Source organism: Oenanthe melanoleuca, chromosome 13 (genome assembly GCF_029582105.1).
Source record: "Oenanthe melanoleuca isolate GR-GAL-2019-014 chromosome 13, OMel1.0, whole genome shotgun sequence".
NCBI lineage: Eukaryota > Metazoa > Chordata > Aves > Passeriformes > Muscicapidae > Oenanthe > Oenanthe melanoleuca.
The window spans coordinates 13,146,891-13,165,539 of record NC_079347.1 but is presented as its reverse complement, the minus strand read 5'-3'; the positions used below and the strand labels follow the sequence as shown (position 1 = coordinate 13,165,539).

Below are 18,649 nucleotides of genomic sequence, written 5' to 3'. Positions count from 1 at the left end.
TAAAACCAGAGGATGATACAGAGAATTCTGGCCTTCATAACTCTGCAATGACTTCACCAAGCATTCTTGGCTCCCAGGCCTGGACTGAGTCTACTAAACTGTGCAACATTTCTTTATAATCAAATTATAGTTTATACACACACACAAAAACACAAACAGAGACCTGTATCTTCCTATAAATGCACCAAATGTGTGCAAACAATGATCTGATGCTGGCTGAATTGTCACTGTGGTCTGAGCTACGATAGCAAAGCTTGTGGTTGCAAAGAACCTGGACAGCAGCAGCAAGAGAACGGTAAGGAGTGCAAGTCTTCCGCAGCCTTGGTCTCGATTCAAATGCTGTAACATTTCTCGTAGGATTTCACAAGTAAGTAGCATGTATTTGATTGCATAAAGCAGTGAAATTGCCGGTCAGGCATTTATTCACGGTTTCTTTATCTAGATGATTGCCAGTTAAGAAAAAGTCTAGACTGTTGGCCTGCTCTTTGGCAGAAGAGAAGATTTTTATTATTTTTCCACATGCTCGGAAAATTACTCCATTTACTTAAAAAAGGGGAAGGACTGACATCCTATTTACTCTAATTTTTATCATATTTAAACTGGCTCCTCTCTGTAGGCATGCCCCATTCCTTTACTAGCTCAACATTGTTGGCTAAAGTAACAAATGCCACAGATACACAGAATGGTCACATTGAGTTATGCAAGTGCTTGGCTTTTTGCCTCTGAAAATAGCTACTCAGTAGAAAAATACAAATCCCATTGCATGGGTTATAACAGGTCACAGACACAAAATCCTCACTGTTTGTGAAATCTCCTTGCAGCTTATAGTTGTACAACTTTTAACATTCCCAAAAAATTAATGGAAATAAGATATGTTAAATTGGCAACTGATACCAAATTACTGGTGGAGAGTTTTCCATGCCAAGATTGTTCTTTCTTTTTGTTACTTAAGTCTTCATCTTTATCTGTGCTCAACTCATTCTTTTACCCACCTTCCATTTTCTAATGGTTTTTGGCATGATGTTTCTGATGGTGAATGAAGAAAATCTTTCAGTTGAAGCTGTAACCTGATTATAGCAACAAAGAACATGCAAATGGAGTAGTCAGGATTCCAGATTACCTACTGTCAGGGCAGGTTTTCCCCTGCCACCCCCATCTTTAATTTTTTTCAGACTTAAGCGTGGACATCTGTATACTGTTTCTGGATACCTCCAATATCTAGACAGGTCCATGTGCTCTTCTGGGTTTTGCCAACAAAATGCTGGGACTGGCATCACATATCTCTAGGTTGTGTGTAGTAAAAATAAAGTGGCAAAAGGCACACAAAAAAATTGATACAAGAGCCTGTTTCTGACAGAGCTGTTCCACGGCAGAGTGTGTAGCAAGCCAAGCCACCAGGGCTTGGAGCAAAGCAGCAGGGGTTTAGATGTTATTTTGTAAATATTTTCAATGTTTTTTGCAGTTCATATTTTGCTTTATCAAGACACTGTGGATAATGTTGTACACTACATCATGCCTGGTGATCCAGTTTGGATCCCTCATTGCTTCTGTGCCTGGCTGTAAGCTGGTGTTCAGTATGGGAATTTGTGTGCGAAAGAAAAACGAATTTTTAGGCTACTAACTTTATTCCCATGGTGAGTGTCCACTTCTGTGTTATGTTCATTGTAGGATTGCTGAACAACTGGAATAGGTGGTAAAACGAGTTCCCTTCTAAAAACCAAGAATAGGGCTTAAATTATTTCAGATCCATGAGAACTGTGAGTGCGCAGATTTCACCAAAAGATGGGGTTTTCTTGCTAGCTGTTTGTTATTTTTTTCTCCAGCCATCTGCACCTGAGGAGCATTGACTAATTTTTTACATGATCTTTAAATATAAACTGAGCTGGTAAAGCTCTTGATTTGCTATTACATCTCTCATTAAAAAAGGGGGGAAAAATTAGAGAAAAAAAAAATCTCCTAATAAAGAAGGATTTATGCTTCAGTTCTTTCTTATTTTCTTCTCATCTCCTTAGTTACTCAGGAGGACTTTTTCTCTCTATCTTTTCCATTTGGTTCCTGGCAGGGAATCTCTGAAGATTCCCACACCACTGGAAACAATATTTTATGTACTAAAGTTGAAAGAGGATAACATGTTCTGCCAAATAACTAGTACAAACTTCTGACCTTTGGAACAACAATAGACATGATATTTGGAAATCTTACATTTACAACAAAAGTTCAAAGAGAAGGGGGAAAAAAAAGAAAGAAAATAAGTTTTGATAGATTTTATGAGACTGAAATCTGTGTCTTTCCCATCAGTTTTGGGAGCATCTCATATTCTCTGTTGTGCATGCAGTGTAATGACTGTGATGTTAAGGGTAGCTGCTCTTTAGATCCCAGCTGTCCATCCCATGGTTGTTGTGCCTGCAGTGATACCAGGCACAGCATCAGAATAGTCTGTGTTGGAGGAAACAATATATTTCCTCAGGGCTTTTTTTTTTTGTTTGTTTTTGTTTTGTTTTTTTGTTTTGTTTTGTTTTTTAAGGAGACAGTAGAAATATTATAAAACAATGCGGAAGGGACAATCAAATCCTTGAGCACAACAAAGGGAATTGTGTCATAAAGGGCAAGTGCTAAAGAGAATGGGAAGGGGTAGCTTGAGAAAGGGCAAGAACAAAATCACCCTTGATTATTAGGAAGGAAAGAGGAAAAAAGAAAAAGGCTACACACAACACAAGTTGTGCGCCTGCAAAGCTTTGATCTCAGAAATTTACACAATCGCACTTGTAATAGGAAGGAAAATCTTGCGATGCGCGTTTGGTATGTGGCTGTTTCCTGTTGTCCCCGAGCGGCCGTCAGGACAAGGAACGCAGAGCTCGGGAGTTTGTGAAGTTTGTGAAGCGCCGCAGGAGCCCCGAGCGCGGCAGCGCCTCCCGTGTATTCAATGCCCGGCTCCGTTCGGCGGCTCCGGGCGGGGAAGCGGCACCGAGCCCGGCCCGGCGCTGCTCCTCCAGAGACCCGAGCCAAAGGCCTGGAGAAGCTCAGGAATCACGGAGGTCAAAATTCCATGAATTGTAGTGCAAGGGGAATGGGGAGCGGTGCTGTGACACCATGCCTGCTGTTATGGCTGCTCACGGACACTCTGCTCCCAAGTGATGCAGAAAATGCTTTATGTCGGATGCAGATTACTGAAGAAAACGCCTTATGTCGGGCGTACAGGCAGCACAAAAGCAACATTCACGAGAAGCCCGCGGCCTCCTGAGGGCCCGGAAGCGGCGCCCCCGCAACGCGCACGCGCGCGGCCCCTCCCAACCCTCGCGAGCCTTCGCCCCGCACCGCCCGCGGCCCCGCCCCCTGCGCACCCCGCAGCGCCTGGGGGCGGGGCTCTCCACAGCCCCGCCCTCTCCCCTCCGCCCCGCCCCTCGCCCTGCTTGCTGATTCTATGGGTTAAAGCGCCCGCTCTCGCCCTTTTCCGTACCGCGGGATGCTCGGGGGGTGACCGGCGCGGGGGGTTCTGGCGGGGGCGGCGACTCCCGGCGTCTTCAGGGGACACGCGGGCTCGTACCCTCCCGTGGGGTTTCTTTCCGGACCCTGCGGTCCCGCGCCGCGGAACAACTCGCCCGCCCGCATCGCTTTGTGCGGACGCGGAGGGCGGAGCCGCGGGGGCCGAGCGCGCGGGGAGTCCCGCTCGGGCCGGTAACTTCGCACACGGAGCGCTCGCGCCGCGATGGGGAGCGGCGCCGGCCGCCCCGGGAACGCGCCGGGAGCCGCCGCCAGCCGCCCCGAGTGCCGCCGCCGCCGCTGAGCCCGAGGCGCCCCGAGCGCCGCCCGCCTGGTGAGCAGCCAGCCCGGCGGCGGGCACCGTGCCCGGCCCCGCTCCCGCCCCGGCCTCCCCCGGTCCGCTCCCCGCCCGGGCCCCGGCGCGGGGAACGCTTCGGGCTGCGTCTCCGGTGGGCCCGGAGCGCGGCGGAGCCCGGGTCGGAGCCCCGGCGGGCGCGGCCCGCGGCCGTGCCCCGCCAGCTGCTGCCGAGGCGCCGCGGGGCGGGGGGCGGAGGGCTGGAGGATGAGCGCCCCGGTGGAGCCCAGGATCAAACAGGCGCTGCGGAAGAAGCCCGCGGAGCGCACTCCGGAGGTAAGGCGGCTCCGGCTCCTTCCCACTTGGTCTTCTTATTTACTTTCTCACTTTTCCTTTGCGTAAATCCGTGTTCCGACAGCGCGGGGTCCGCGGTGCGCACACAGACCGGGCTGGCGCACAAACTTGTGTCTGGAGCTCGGTTGTTTATTTCTTTCTGTCCAAAGTTGGTCTTCTCGGGACCAGCAGTGGTTTAAACGCCCAGTTACACGCTGGGTAGAGGCACAAGGCGCTTCTTGAAGTACTTCGGGGCCAGCTGTTGGAAGAAGAACTACAAGAAGCAGATCACCGAAAAGTAAAATGTTGCATATTTAAGTGATGCAAAACTTATGGGAAAACTTAGGGAGCAGAAAGGCTTTGCTTTACCTGTACGGTGATGCAGATTTAAACAAAACCAAACTAGTTATGCTGCCCAGACTTCATAAAGATGTTTCTGCAGTGAGTGGGAGGGTAGAAATGTGTGAGGCTGGTAAGCTACAATAAAACGCATTTTCCAATTAACTGCCTTCTCTGTCCCTTCCCCACAAGCTAGTCTGTAATCAGCCATGTGTTTTTGGGAATGGTAATGTCGTGGAGCATTAAGTTAGTAATGAAATAGGTTTGGTATCGTTTTTATTTGATGAAGGTCTGATTGGAGTGTGTTTGCTTACTTACCCTTTGCCTTCCTTTATTTGTTTCTCTTGCTGTGATTTTTTTTTCTTTATGTGTTCAAGAATTAGTGCTATGAAGTGATACACTCTTGAGTTTTTCCCTTGGAGACTGGGAAACATCTGTTCTCCCTTGGTACTTCATGGAGAGCAGAATGTCCTGTCCGGTCTTCCTTATAAGTTAATTATGGAAGGGTTACTTAGGGAGCTGCTCAGAGGCTGCTCCGGACTCATCCTACCAGGACAGAGTCCCTGCTTCGCTTTCAAATCAGCCCAGTGAGTAAAGTACAGATGTTCAGTTCTGATGGTTACTTGCTTGGGATATCCTTCACATTACTCCTTGTATCTCTAATTTAATCGTTAGGCAGTCTCAGTATCCATTCTTTTTTCTTTACTTTTAGCACTCTCCTCTTGCTTCACACCTTTCTTTCTCTTCAGCTGGAGTCTTCAGTTAGCAGAATTCCTTTGCTAGTGTGGCTTGCGGTGTTGGGCAACTGGGCTCATCACATAAGTGTCATTCATGAGTTGGCATTCTGTGCTGGCTTGTCAGGGGTTGGACTTTGGGGGACAGGTAATCTGGCCTGGCCAAGAACCTCTACTCACCCCTGCTCCTGTTTGCTGTACCAACCTCTGTGGATGTGTAGGGCTTTTTGTTCTTTTTTCTTTTTTTTTTTGAGGCGTCCCTAATTTTTCCCCCAGCAGCTGTCATGGAATTCCTTATGGTTGTCACCTGGTTTTGGCTAAAACAGCCTTAAAGTAATTATTTTATTTAACCTTTTAGTGTTAAACTGTCGGATATCACAATGACTGACTGCTTGTGGGTTTGTGTGCATTTGTCTAATCTTTGCTAATCTAAGTAACAGTACTTCTAAAGTGATTTTAAAAAATCTAAATTCCCTTGTTAATTTGCTCTGTTTTGGCAGGCCAATTTTAGAGACACTGCACAGTGACACTACTTGTGAATAAAGTTGAACATGTACTTAATACTGGCAGGATTGGGTCTTGGTTCTTCCTCCCTGTCGATGAGGAGATAGTTACAGTCAAATCACTTTTGTTTTAGGATACCTTTTTTTACATAAATTTAGAAGGAAAAGCTTTTCCCTGATTTGATAGCAGGGTGTACCTGGGGGTCTCCAGTCTGTATCTGTGCTACCTGCTCAGGTACACAGCATGGAATTCCCTGTCACAGTCACACTGACAGATTTTCCAAACATCTGCTCCAGGATGTGAGGACAGATGGATATAGGGTGGTAAGTGAACAGGAGAAAAAAATTGCAGTGATGTTCATTCATTTATTTATTCTCAACATCCTGACTTGTCCTCTTTCCTCTGTAGGCTGCAAGACTAGGGGCAGGGAGGCTGAAACCTGTTCAGCACAGCCATTAGGATCAGACCCAAATTTCAGGTGTCCCTGCACAGGATGAATGATCTGGTGACTCCTGTCTTGAAGTATCCAGTTATACAGAGACAAAAGCGTGGCTTCATTTCTCCCCTCCTACTCTGGTGGGAAGGTATCATCAGTTCCTCCCACACGAAATCAGCTGCATGGTGCTGCTCCTGCACTTTGACAGCATTTTTGTACAGGAACCCCCTCATATTCCCCAGAGCCATGATGGATATTTTATGATAAGCCAAAGCTGCTCATCCACAAGAATTTGAATCGCTTTCAGTCCCTTTCTGCCCCCATCTCTCTTTCTGATCCTGCAGTTTATATGAGCAATCTACCTGGCTATTTACTACAAATTACAGGGTTGGAGCTGTGCTGATCAGCAGCATGGTCTGGTGCTTCGTTCCTGTCATCTGTGCAGCAACTGGAAAAATACAGATAAACACTCCACATGCCAGATTTTGCTTGCAAGTAGTACAGTTATTGATATGATTTTGATTGTAAGTCTTTTTCTTGACAAAATATTTTAATTTCCAAGAACTAAGCAGGGAGATATTAAAAAATTATAATTTACTTATTTTGAATTTTTTCTCACTGTCTTGCTCAAGTAAATGTTTTAATTCTTGATACTACAGATATTTTTGTTTGGAAAAATCTGTGTTAGGGCAAGTTTTCGGTGTTGTGGTAACATTCCAATGTTTGCTAATTGTTAAAGTGTATAAGTTATGCATATTAGGCATGTATGCACTTGATATTTTTTTTAGTTGTTGTTGCTCAGATACTTCATGTGTTATAATCTTCAGTTTATTTTGCCAGAGGGAATTATTTTGATGAATTTGTAGGGATTGTAGCAAGAATTTAATGATGCATACATTTTTATGTAATTGCTGTTGTGTTACTCTGTTTAGAATCTTTTTTGGAACTACTGAAGGTTGGCAGATATTTTGCTCCCCTTCCTTTCCTTTGGTGCATCACTGGAGGTGCATGTTCATATGTGATGCAAGTGTCTTCTCATGTGGAAAGAGTTCCAGAATGTTTCCTAGTGGCCTGATGCCCGTGTATGTAGCAGGTGTTACTGTAGATTTGTGTGAGTCCCATTTAGTCAAATGTCTGCCTTGCTGGTTTCCTGATGGTCTGTGACCTGTACTGACACTGGAAATAAATCTGTGTACCTGTATCTCAGGTATGGCCTGAAAATGCAGAATTTGTGACACTTATCTCAGATATTAGTTTTGATAACAGATTATCCTAACAAATCATCCCTTCGGTCCTGTCAGAGGGAGGAAATTCTAGCAGTAGTTGGATACTTAATCAGTTAAAGAAAATAAAAATCATACCTATACTTAAACAATAGGATTTCATACACTTGTTTAATATTTTAATATCTGAATTTTTCTCCCATGGTTATGCAGATGTCTTTGTGGTGGTAAATCTGTGAGTGTTTATACATGCAGATCCTCCAGTTTTTGCTTGGGAATATGTGATTTACTGTGCAGTGTTTTAGCTGTGCCTTGTCACAGGTGGGGATATTAAATTAGTAATTTGGGAATATTTTAATAGGAGAAAATCTTTAGTTCAGAGCAGTAGGAGGGAAAGATGAATGCTCATGCCACCATGTGTGTACTCTTATTAAAGATTTAAATTTTTTTGAGGCCTAGAATTCCTTATCAGATCCATACAAAGGCTCTGATGTTGGTCCTTAGGGGAGTTGTTCATGCTGCTGCAGATAAGGACTCAGTGGTTGATAGGGCCCAGCAGCAAATGATTGTGCTCCTTTTTCTTTCTTTCCTTCTCCTCCCCTCCTGTGAGCATGCTCTCTTCCATTTTTAGTGGAAACTTCTTCCCAATATAGTATCTTTAGTTCTTCATAACCTTGTTCTGCACGGTGTTTACTTTTTTTGGTTCAGAAAGCTTTGCTTTTATTTGACTTCAAAGAGTTGGAGTTTATTTTTATACTCTGAGTTCTTGTATTTTCCTAACTTTGTCTTCTTGCAGTAATTCTTGATTAATGTTAATTCGACTTCATTTGGCAATACTAATTCCTTCTTCTCTTCCTGTTCCCTTTTTATTATTACAGTGGAGAGAGGAAAAAACCTAATTTGCAGGATTGTGTAATGACAGTGTCTGCTGTTTGGAGCGTGTATGTGATGCTTCTTGATGTCTTAGATATAGAGAAATGGATCTGCATGAATGTAAATCATGCACAAGTAGTACATTGATAGGCATTATGAAATAGCTGTAATAAATAAATTATTGCTGACAACATAACAAAGGCACTCTTGTATTGTAGCACAGCTGAGCCAAACAGAGGAGAACATCTGCTTCTTGTTTCCAGAAATAACTGGTATTTTGAAGTGGGTTTTTTCATCCTTTTAATAATTTTCTGTAAACTCAGTAGGTGAAATGGGATTAACCATTGTAGAAATCTGTTGTATCTAGAATCTGAGGTGAGCTTTTAGGAATGTAACTGTGTCATGGGTGTTGGTTTTAGATAGCCATTGAAAGCAATTAGAATTGTGAAGTCACCACAGAAGTAGAGATGCTCGCTGTAAAGACAGAAGAAATTTGTGTTAAATGAATTTGCAGATACTGGTTTCTATGTAATAGAAACAGCTTACTGTTATTATATAGACCTCTAAAACAGGGACAGAGGAGTGATAGACACCTGACTCCTGCCATAGTTTTCTACTACCTAACTGCTGTCTTACACTTTGATGCCAATTTTTGGTGAACTGTTCTTTTATAGGTGTCACTTTGTAAGACTTTGTCATGCAGTTAGTAGTTCTGGAGTTCAAACTGAAGATGAGCAACAGCCAGCTGTTGCAGAATCCTTGAGACTGTTCTCTATCTTTTTGCTTTGGTGTCTTTGCCAAAGAACCTCCTGAAACCTTGATCAAAGATGCACTGACCAGTGCTACATAACTTTTATCCCTCACCACGCAGAGTCTTGGGCTGATGTTGGCATGTGACTGTGCTGGGAAGCTGGAAAAGACCTTTAAAGTGGAAAAATTAGTTATCACTACTGATAACCAAAGTGATAGGAACACGTACTGACGTGCCTGCAGTTCACTGCCAATGAATTCCTTCCTGGGTCCTTGTGAGCCCTGTGCAGATCACCTTTCTGCACTCATAGGGCAGCAATTATATTTTATAGTTAGAAAAGCATAAAACTTTGTAATATTAATAATTTATGAGTAGTTTTGTGAAGGCAACAGTTACAGCTTTATTTATGTTTAGTATGACTGAAAAATCAAGTACACAAAAATTGTTTCATTGACAGAAGTGTTGAGTAACTGCAACATTAGAGAGACTTGGGAGTGCATGCATTTCATTGACACCATATTCCATCAGCTAGGACTTGGAGAAATCTAGACTTGTGACGTTTTCTTCATTAGATTAGTCTCTTTAAATGAAATGTGTTGTAAAGCTTTTTTATAGCCACCTACTAAAACCAAAGTTCAGAATGGAGAGGTGTATGAGGAGTGGCACATTGAGTATCGTGGTGCTGGCTGGCAGCTTTTATTGAGTCTTACTTACAAACAGACTGTAGTTTCTGTGTTAATGAAGTTGAAATTCTTACTGCTTTTAATGAAACAAAACCTCTCTTCCTCCTGTGCTTCCCTGCCACAAAACTTTCAGTTGAAGGTAAAACAAAACCACATTCTTTTTCCCCCAGCTGCTCATTAAATTAATGTATTTAAGCTCATAGTAAATACAGCACTGACAGTCCTGGAGGATTGTCCAGCAAGCCTCAAAGCTTAGGGAAAATGGCTTCTCTTCAGCTGCCAGCTTGATGCATTAGGAAGTTTTTAGTGCTTAGATTTTGCTCTATTTTGTCTTGTGCTTTAGGTGGGTAGTTGTCTCTTATTTTGTTTCTTAACACAGTGGAGTATCATGCGTCTTCATCTCAATTAGACCCGTGGTTTTCCTGTAATAAAAAAAAGCCAAGCATGCAAACTCTTGTATTATTATTTCAGTAAATGCTACTTGATAATTAATTTTCATAAACTTTGTATATGGACCTTGTTTTCTGAGGTGATAATGAGTGATGTTCTTTGACAGATAAAATATATCTGTTCAGATAAATACCAATCAGTGCATGTTGGCAGTAGTTGTTCAGTCTTCCTAAACATCCCTGGGAAACCAGTGCAGATAAAATGTGGTGTCACCCTCCCCAAGACTTGGTAGGGTCAAATCTCTTCTCTGAATAATTGAAATTAATCTCAATTAGCATCTTTGATCTGTGACTGATCACAGGATTGATTTTTGAATTCACAAGTCTTGCTTAAAAATCAGTGGTGTTTGGTTATTTTATGTTTTCATTGCCATGTGGACACAGTTCTGTGCTTGTAATTATATTTACAGTTATATATACAGACAAATTCTTGGCCAGAGGTACTCAACAACCTGACATATATCAGTATCCAAATAATTCAGATTATCACTACTTGGAACCTTCAGTACAACACACTTTCTGAAGCTGAAATCAGCTCTAAATTAGTTGAACATGAAAAATAAAATCCATCTGTTGTTTCAAATGAACCAAAATAAAATATTGGAACATTTGCCAGTTTTAACAAACATTAATGTGTGTAAATATTCAGCTGTATGGACATCACTATCTGTCTTAGGAATGTTTTTTGCCTATTTTTGAACATTTTTCTGAGTTTGTTGTTGTTGTTGTTGTGCTTTCATCAGCAAGCCTGAAGGTGTTGCTCATATTGATCTTTGGATTATTTATGTCTCAGATGCAGGTAAGAATATGTTAAGCCTTGGACAAGGTGCCTTGTTCACAGAGGAGAGGTGTGGTTTGGCTGTTCTGCAGCTTTTGTCTGGTTGGTATACCTGCAAGGAAACTTTGCCTGTAGTTCTCAGAAATAAATATTTTTTCCAGCTTTCTTAACAATAATGCCTGTTGACTTTAGTCAAATAGACATTTGTGGTTCCAATGAAATATATCAGGTTTCAGGGCACTGTTTTTAGCTTTGACTGCATTTACTGATTTTACTGAAGTGACTAATTGACAAATTGATTTTTCTTAAATTTGAAGTGTTTAATAAAGTTTCCTTTTTCAAAAAAAATGTTATATTAGACAAGTAGAGGAAATTAGCATGCACGTTTTGGGATGGGTAAGTTTTTTGGTTTTTGAAGTCTCTGTCCATATTAACCTGTTCTATGGGTAAGGATGTTGAGCAGTGTTTTGGAAAGAAAAATCTGGGCAGGAGTGAAAGGATTAAAATAAACTGTGATGGAGACAGGGAAACACTGTGATGTTTAAGTTGCCTTGGAGTAGGTGTATATAATTTGTTATTTATTTTTGGAAGATCATTGTGAACCACAGCTGTTAAAAAAAAAAAAAAAGGAAGTAAAAACCAAACCCACAAAAAACAAAATGCCAAAGAAAGTAGACTTTTAATAAAAACTCTGAGAAGTAAATTAAACTGAACATTCATTGTTTATCACCTAGTGTAGGTGGAACATGCATACAGTTATTCTGTGTAAGAGCTGTGACTTTGTGGTATCTGATCTCCTGGCAGTTGAGGGATGATCAGAGCTTCTCCATTGGTTAAGTGAGTCCTTGGTGCTTCCATCATTGCAATGTAAAGTCATGGGCATTGCTCCTGTAAGTGTCCCTGTAATTGGCTTGGAGCAGTGCTGTTAAACCTGGTTGGGGTCATGTTGGTTTCTGAAATATCTTCTTTAAGTATGGGTCCTTGAAGGGTCCTTGAGACTGTTGCTGCTGCTTTCCTTGGTATGGGCAGACCCTGTGGTTTTTGTTTTTAGTGGTCACTCAGAGCTGTGTCTCTAAGCCAAACATCTTGGTACCCTTTGGGAAAAATGTTGGCAGGCTTTAGCCTCTCCTTGTGCTGATACTGATGCCTTGTGTAGTGAAGTCTCTCACCTCTTTGTCACAGAATCACAGAATGGTTGGGACTGGTAGGGGTCTTAAAGCCCTCTTTTCAGCCCTCTGCCATTGGCAGGGACACCTTCCACTACACCTGTCCAGCCTGGCCTTGAACACTTCTAGAGATGGGGCATCCATGTTCCAGTGCCTCACCTTGTCAGAGCAGAAGTGCACAGATGTTTTGTGTCTGCAACAAGTGATGCTGTTGGTTCTCTGCACAGAATTGGAAGGGTTATTCTAAAGTTGTCTGTGCTGGCCCTTTATTCCTACGTTTCGCTCTGCTATTGGGCCATGACTAATGAAAATTCCTTCATCCAGTGTAAAGTCTGCTTGCCAGAACATGGATGTATTAAAGAGATGATGAAATTACAGTAACCCCGTGGACAATGGCTTATGTGTATTGGCATTGTTTGCAGAAAGTTGAGGGTTTGTGTGTAGTGAGTCACTGAGTTACAGATGACAAGGTAAAAAAGCTGTTCAACTATCCTTGTTTGTCTCCTGCATGTAATTTCCAATTCTGACTCATTGAAATGAAGCAGTGAGCAGGAATGTGGTTCTGTTATGGGATACAAGTGAGTGGGTAACTTAAAGCACTGGCTCAGCCTTTTCAATCATGAGGTGCACCTCTTCCCAGTGCTAGTCCAGGTTGGGCTAGCTGAGAAAGAGCTACAAGTTAAGCTTGGGGAGCTTGAGGAATTGTGTTAAAATTTAAAAAACATCCTGAGTTGAAAGGGATCCACAAGGATCCAATTCCTGTCCCTGCACAGGACCACCCAAAGAATGAGTGGGACTGATGAGCACAGCTGGTGGCTTCCAGTATTTTTTGTGTCTTGGTGGAATCGTTGAATCTGAAAGTCCTTCTAAAGTGCAGTGGTTTTACAGTATCTGTTGTACATAGTTACACAAAAAAGTCAGAGGCTGTTGCCTAATTTAATTTGCCTATGCAGGTTGAGGTTTACCTGAAGGAAGCAGGGCCACAGCAAAAGTGGTAACAAAATATTTTGGCTTTGTAATTTGTGTGTTAGTGTCTCTTGCTTTCATGACTGGTCTATGTTTATGTGTGGGTGCCTGCTGCACACCTTGTGTATATAATTTTTAGATACCTTTTCTCCAAGATTTATGTACAGTAAGGATTTTAAAGGAAATTATATTCTAAGGTACTCTTAAATATATGACTCTTGTATGAGAGGAAAGAAGATGATTGTGATCTGTGTGTATTGGTGGTTCTGCAGAGCAAGATAGGTCAGAGGGTGCTTAGAGGAATTCTGCTCTCAGACCTGGGGGAGGAACTTTCCCTGATCAGTGATGGCAGATGTCAGTGTCTTCCCTCTGGGAGAGCAGTCTTCAGCCTGAAGGAAATGCTCTTGAGTACTTTTACAGAATCCTAGAATCATTAAGATTCATAAAGTCTCCAAGATCAAGACCAACCATCAACCCAGTGCCACCACCATGTTCACCATTAATGTGTCCTTAAATACCTTATCCACACTTTTTTTTGAACACTTCCAGGGATGATGACTCTTCCACCACCCTGAACAGTCTATTCCAATGCTTGACAGCTCTTTCCTAATGTCCTAATTTCCTAATATGAAGGAAGTTTTCCTAATATCCTGATTGTCCTCTGGTGCAGCTTCCTGATCTGCCTGTGAAGTTAGTCTCAAAGCACAAAGTATTCTTCAAATCTCCATCCTTTATCCTTCATCTTCTTCAGGGTGTTTAGTGTCTGATACTGATGCTGTTTTGTATCTGCCTTGGGATGTTCTGAGTGCAGCCCTTGTCTCTGTTCAAGCTTTCAGGGGGATGGTAGGATGTCCTGAGAGGGCTGCACATCCTTTCTGTTCTTTATATTTTGTTCCAAGGAGGTCTTTAGAAGGTTCACTCACTGGTTCTGGGATTTTCTGGACTGATGATGCAGTTGTCAACAAAGCTTTTGTGTTGGAGATGTGATTGTAAAACAAACTCCTTGTTTTCACTGTGTGGTTCAGAGCATTTTAGAAATGTATACATATAGTATTTAGAGATGTTTTTCAAGCTATTGGCCATAGTAACTGTAACTAAAAACCAGAGATCACAGCAGCTTGTTTCATTATAATCTTCATATTAAATGCAGGATTTAGGGCTCAGCAGATGTGATTGTGCAGACTAGGTCATACGTTAGTATTGATCAGATATGTCAAGGCCTCATTCTCTAAACTCTGATGGTAGGGTGATGGTAAATTTAGCTTTTAGGAGGCTGAAAAATTACTCCAATTTCTGGCCATTGCTGTCACAGAAAACACTTAGTGCTCCAGAGCAGCTGTGGGGACCTTGGGAGCCACAGCTGGTGCCAGCAGGGAGGTGATGCCTGCAGTGTTTCCTCTGTGTTCTCCAGGTTACAAACACAGCAGGCTGGGGACAGGTAAGCTCATACCTTGACTTTCCAAGATAAGATTGGTTTGGTTCTTCCAGAAGGTAATATGATTTCTGCTTCATGTAAGTCTTGTTAAAAGAGCAAGTGGAGTTAGTGTGTGTTAGGGTGGCTGTTCCCAGTGATCTTCCAAGGCCCATGTGAAATGTTATTGCTGCAAGATTACTTTTCCTGTCCTTGCTTCTACTTTCCTGAAAACTGTTTTTTTTCATTTAAGTCACAGCTGTGACAGCTCTGAGAGTAAAACCAGAAGTTATGATGAAGTTTTGGAATTTTTTATTGGAACTTACTTCCTTTAGTATATACTTTTCCCCATGAAGTGGGGTCATGCACTTAACTTTGTCTGTGGAGTGATAATTTAACTAAACGTTTTCATTTATGAATTAAAGTTTAAATATATGATGTAATATTTTTCTACCAACCTATTTCTTATTGTAGTATCTGAATTAAAAAAACTTATTTCAAGAGACTCGTTGGGTAGTAAAGATATGTTTTTACAATGTTTAATCTGACCTAAAATATAAGCTTAGTGCCTTGTTACTGACCTTGCAATAGGAACTTCTTGGAGATACTAGAATAGTGAAAAAGGGCCAGAAAAGGACGTGGAAGGAGGTGGGAGAGAGCTGCAAGTATACTTGGCATTCAGAAAAGCTGCCAAAATGGAAGAAGGCCACATTTCTTTTCTGCTTTTGTTCTCCAAAAATGCAAAGGGTGGAGGATAAGCAGTCAAGATGCGTAGGTGTTAAATTCCTCGTAGAAACAGTATTAAAACTGCAAAACATTGTAGTAAATAAAGAGTGATTTTCTACAGAAATGATTTTCAGAAGAAAATCTCTTCAGGTAGTAAACCCAAATTTGTTTTGTATAATCCTCAGAGGAGTTTTTCTGTAATGTTTATTTTAACAAAACTGTTTTCTTGTGTGATGTTGTGTAAGGAAAGCTGGATATCTGTAAGAGAGTAGTAGCCTTATGGAACTTGTGTGAATGTCTGCTGTGAGAGGAAACTGAGGTGCCAGTGCCAGGTTTTGCCCACTTGTGGGCAGCCCTGCTGCTGAGGAGCAGGAGGGAGGAAGCCACACACCTGTAAGCAGCTGTCTGACATCCCTGCTGTGCTGCTGAGTGATCACTGCTGCTGCTGTTTACTCCATGGCTCTGTCTAATAACCCTGGTGTGCAATGGCTGGTGCTCCCTCCCAAGAGTGTAAAAAAGCTGGCAGTCTCCAGGTGGAAATGAGCCCCTTGGCATTAAAAGGTGGCTTGTGGTGGTCTCCTCACTGGAAAGGAAGCTGCACACTTCCCAGGACCATTCCAGATAAACTTCCAGTTTGCAGGGAAGTGCAAAACACTTTGCCAGGAATGTGCAAAAATGAGTTTTCATTGATGAGTGTATTGAGATTAGCTTGATAAAGTCTGTTCAGAGCTCTGATGCCCTTCCTTGTAAGAGACCTGATATTGCTGTAAAGGAACTCTGCTTGTGTTGGTATTGCCAGACAAGCTGTTTTTAAAACTTGGAGGTCTTGTTTCAATGGCTTCGGGCTTAAAATAAAGAGGGTTTTCCTTTGTTTGATGGTACTGTGATACACCCTTCTTCCTCTTTTGAACATTTCAATGCAGTATTTTGGAAATACCCTAATTCAGGGAAGCATGCACAAATTAGTTAGCATTCTGTATCTGGTTTCTCAAGGTTCCTTAGCTCTGCTAATTATTGGTTAGCTTTTAGCATGTCAAGAGTATAGCAAGTTCTTGATGAATAGAACAAAAATAACTGCCTTAAGGGTTTCTCTCTTTGTAATCTTTTTGTGCCTGCTTAGAGCACTGACATGTAAGCAGTCCCTCCTTCAAAGACTGATCATTAATGAGCCTCAAATGATGGTCCTGTTGGTCTGGTGGGAAGGAATTCTTGTGGTCACTTGTTGCATTTGAGGCACATAGTTTGGCCTTTTAACCAAATCTGAATTCCTATATAGAGAGAGTTCCAGAGCTGTTGTAATGTTGTAAGTGAAATGTAATTCACTTTGGCAGGAGTGAGAAGTGTCACTGTAAACCATATCATGGGTTTAGTGTTGAAAGGTGATGGTGCTGTTTTTGTTGCACCTTGATTTTTGGGAGCTTTATGATGCTCTTGTCACCAAAGGTTGTGCATGTCAATGGGCACTAGATACTGTGGGGAGGTTATTGTACTTAAATCTGATATACTTGATCCTGCATTTTCAGGCTTCTTTGTAACATGTCCAGCTTCCAGTAGGCTGTGTTGATTTGGCTGAGTAAAATTTTCTTTCTGGCTATTGCAGAAGTTGTTTCTGTTCCTGTTTCCCATTTGAAGTAGGAAGGAAACCAGCAGTCCTACGTCAGACTGCTGACCTTCTGTCAAACATGTTTACTGCTTCCCTTGTGTTGGATAGGAAGGCTTCTCTCAGCAAACTCCTCTGTAGATGCCATTATAGGTGACTTGTAAGATGCTTGTCAAAGTCATCTTGTTCTGGTTCTTCCAAACTGACATGCAGTGGATACAGGGATTAAAGGGTATCATTCAATTGGTGTGGTCATTGGAAAAGGTCTATTACCCTCCATATCTGGCCCACCATTTCAGCCTGATTCCTGAGCCATTAGGGTGCATTTCCTGGTGCAGTCCACAGCTCAAGAGAGGAACTTTTTTCTGTTTTGTTTCCCCTCTTTAGGTAGAAGGCGATTATGGAGTACAGCAGATCTGTAGATAACAGGTGCTTCATAACCTGTCAGAGCTGAGTACAACCATGCTTTAAGAAAAACTAAGAATTTCCCTTGTGCTTAATTTTGGGGGTCTCAAATGCAGCAAATCTGGGTCTCTAAAATCTGGAGTCATTGTCTTCATTGTTTAGTATGGCAGATAGTAATGTTGCTTTGATTTTTCCCAAGATATAGTTTGACTCTAGTAGAATGTTTTTTTAAAATGTCTTTTTGTATGAAATATAATTACATAGCTTTCACAGTTGTGAATGTTAATGTAATAAAGTGAGAAGCCTTAGATAACAGGTTGGACTGAGTGTACTTGGTAAGTACTGCAGTGGGCCAGCTGCCTGAGTGAGAGGCTGAGACACTAAATGCACAGCTTTTCAAGAAAACACACAACAGAGATGTCTTAATTTTCAGTGTAATTATGTAAAGTGTTGGAGCTGCAATACTGGATCCTTCTGTTTCCCCTGCACTTAGGGGGACTGTGATCTAGAGTGTGTGTTCTTCATGAGATCGTGGTGGTGGTGTAATATTTATTGCAGCATTCTGATGCTGTGTCCAGACATTGCCTTTCATCACCCTGTGTGAATTCTCTATTTTAATGTGAGCTGATGAGTCAAAAGTTGGGATATTAAAGGAAGGCATTGCATTGCTCTTTATTAATCCAGCTTTGCTCAGATTAAGTTTAGTATTAGCAGGATGGATTTTTTTTTTCCATCTTCAGTAGTCTTGCTCTCTTAAAATAGAAGTCTTTTTAGGTAAGATCCTTGATTTGTTGAAAAGTGGGTTTGTTGTGCCTCCATAGGGGCTGTGGTTGGCTAACCCTAGAAGAGCAAGAGGTTGGAGGAATCTCTGGTGTGGTGCATTACAGATTGTGTTGATCATGGTTTCCTAGGAATGAGAAAAGTGGTAGAATTGGCTTATTTTAATTTTGTAGTTGTAATCAAAGCTAATTGTAACCTCTGAAGTGTTTGGTCTGCCTAAGGATTGAATGGCTCATTGGAGGTTTCCATATCATTTCATATACTGCAACCCAGCTGAAGGAGTCCATGTCTCCTGTTATCAGTTAGTACCTGTATGATTTAGCATGGAGGAGAAGACAGTTCCTCGGCATCTTCATCTTGTCTGTACTTCTGTGGATGTTAGTCATGCAGTTTGTTGCACTTTGTGAAGCTGGGTGCTTGGCAGGCAGGCTGCAGGATTTGGAGCTGGAAATTCCTGTCTAACAATATTGTCTTATGCTTGTTGTTCCTCTTAATGTTGAAGTTGTTAATTTTCTTAATTACAATTATTCCCTTTGTAATATTATGCATCAGTGATCAATGTAAAGACTAGGGAAGTGTACAGGTATCTGTACCTCTGACATTTGATTTCATTTCAAACTTGAAACCTATTTACCTAGCTAAATAATATGCATATGCACATATATATATATATATAAACTCCTCAGTTTGGATCTTTAAGGTTCTTTGTGGTTTATT

At 41.8% G+C, this 18,649-nt stretch overlaps 1 protein-coding gene across 8 annotated transcripts in view; it reads left to right on the top strand.

Annotated features, from left to right (window-relative positions):
- Positions 1-3,708: 3,708 nt before the first annotated feature.
- Positions 3,709-18,649, top strand: part of RAPGEF6 (Rap guanine nucleotide exchange factor 6) — a 114,317-nt gene continuing 99,376 nt past the window's right edge. For 2 of the 8 annotated variants that reach the window (XM_056502816.1, XM_056502817.1), the window contains exon 1: positions 3,718-4,111. In XM_056502816.1, the coding sequence (XP_056358791.1) occupies positions 4,043-4,111 (69 nt within the window). In that variant the 5' untranslated portion in view covers positions 3,718-4,042. Of the gene's footprint in view, positions 4,112-18,649 lie in introns of all 8 variants that reach the window. The other 6 variants (XM_056502821.1, XM_056502822.1, XM_056502819.1 and 3 more) reach the window with 6 other exon arrangements.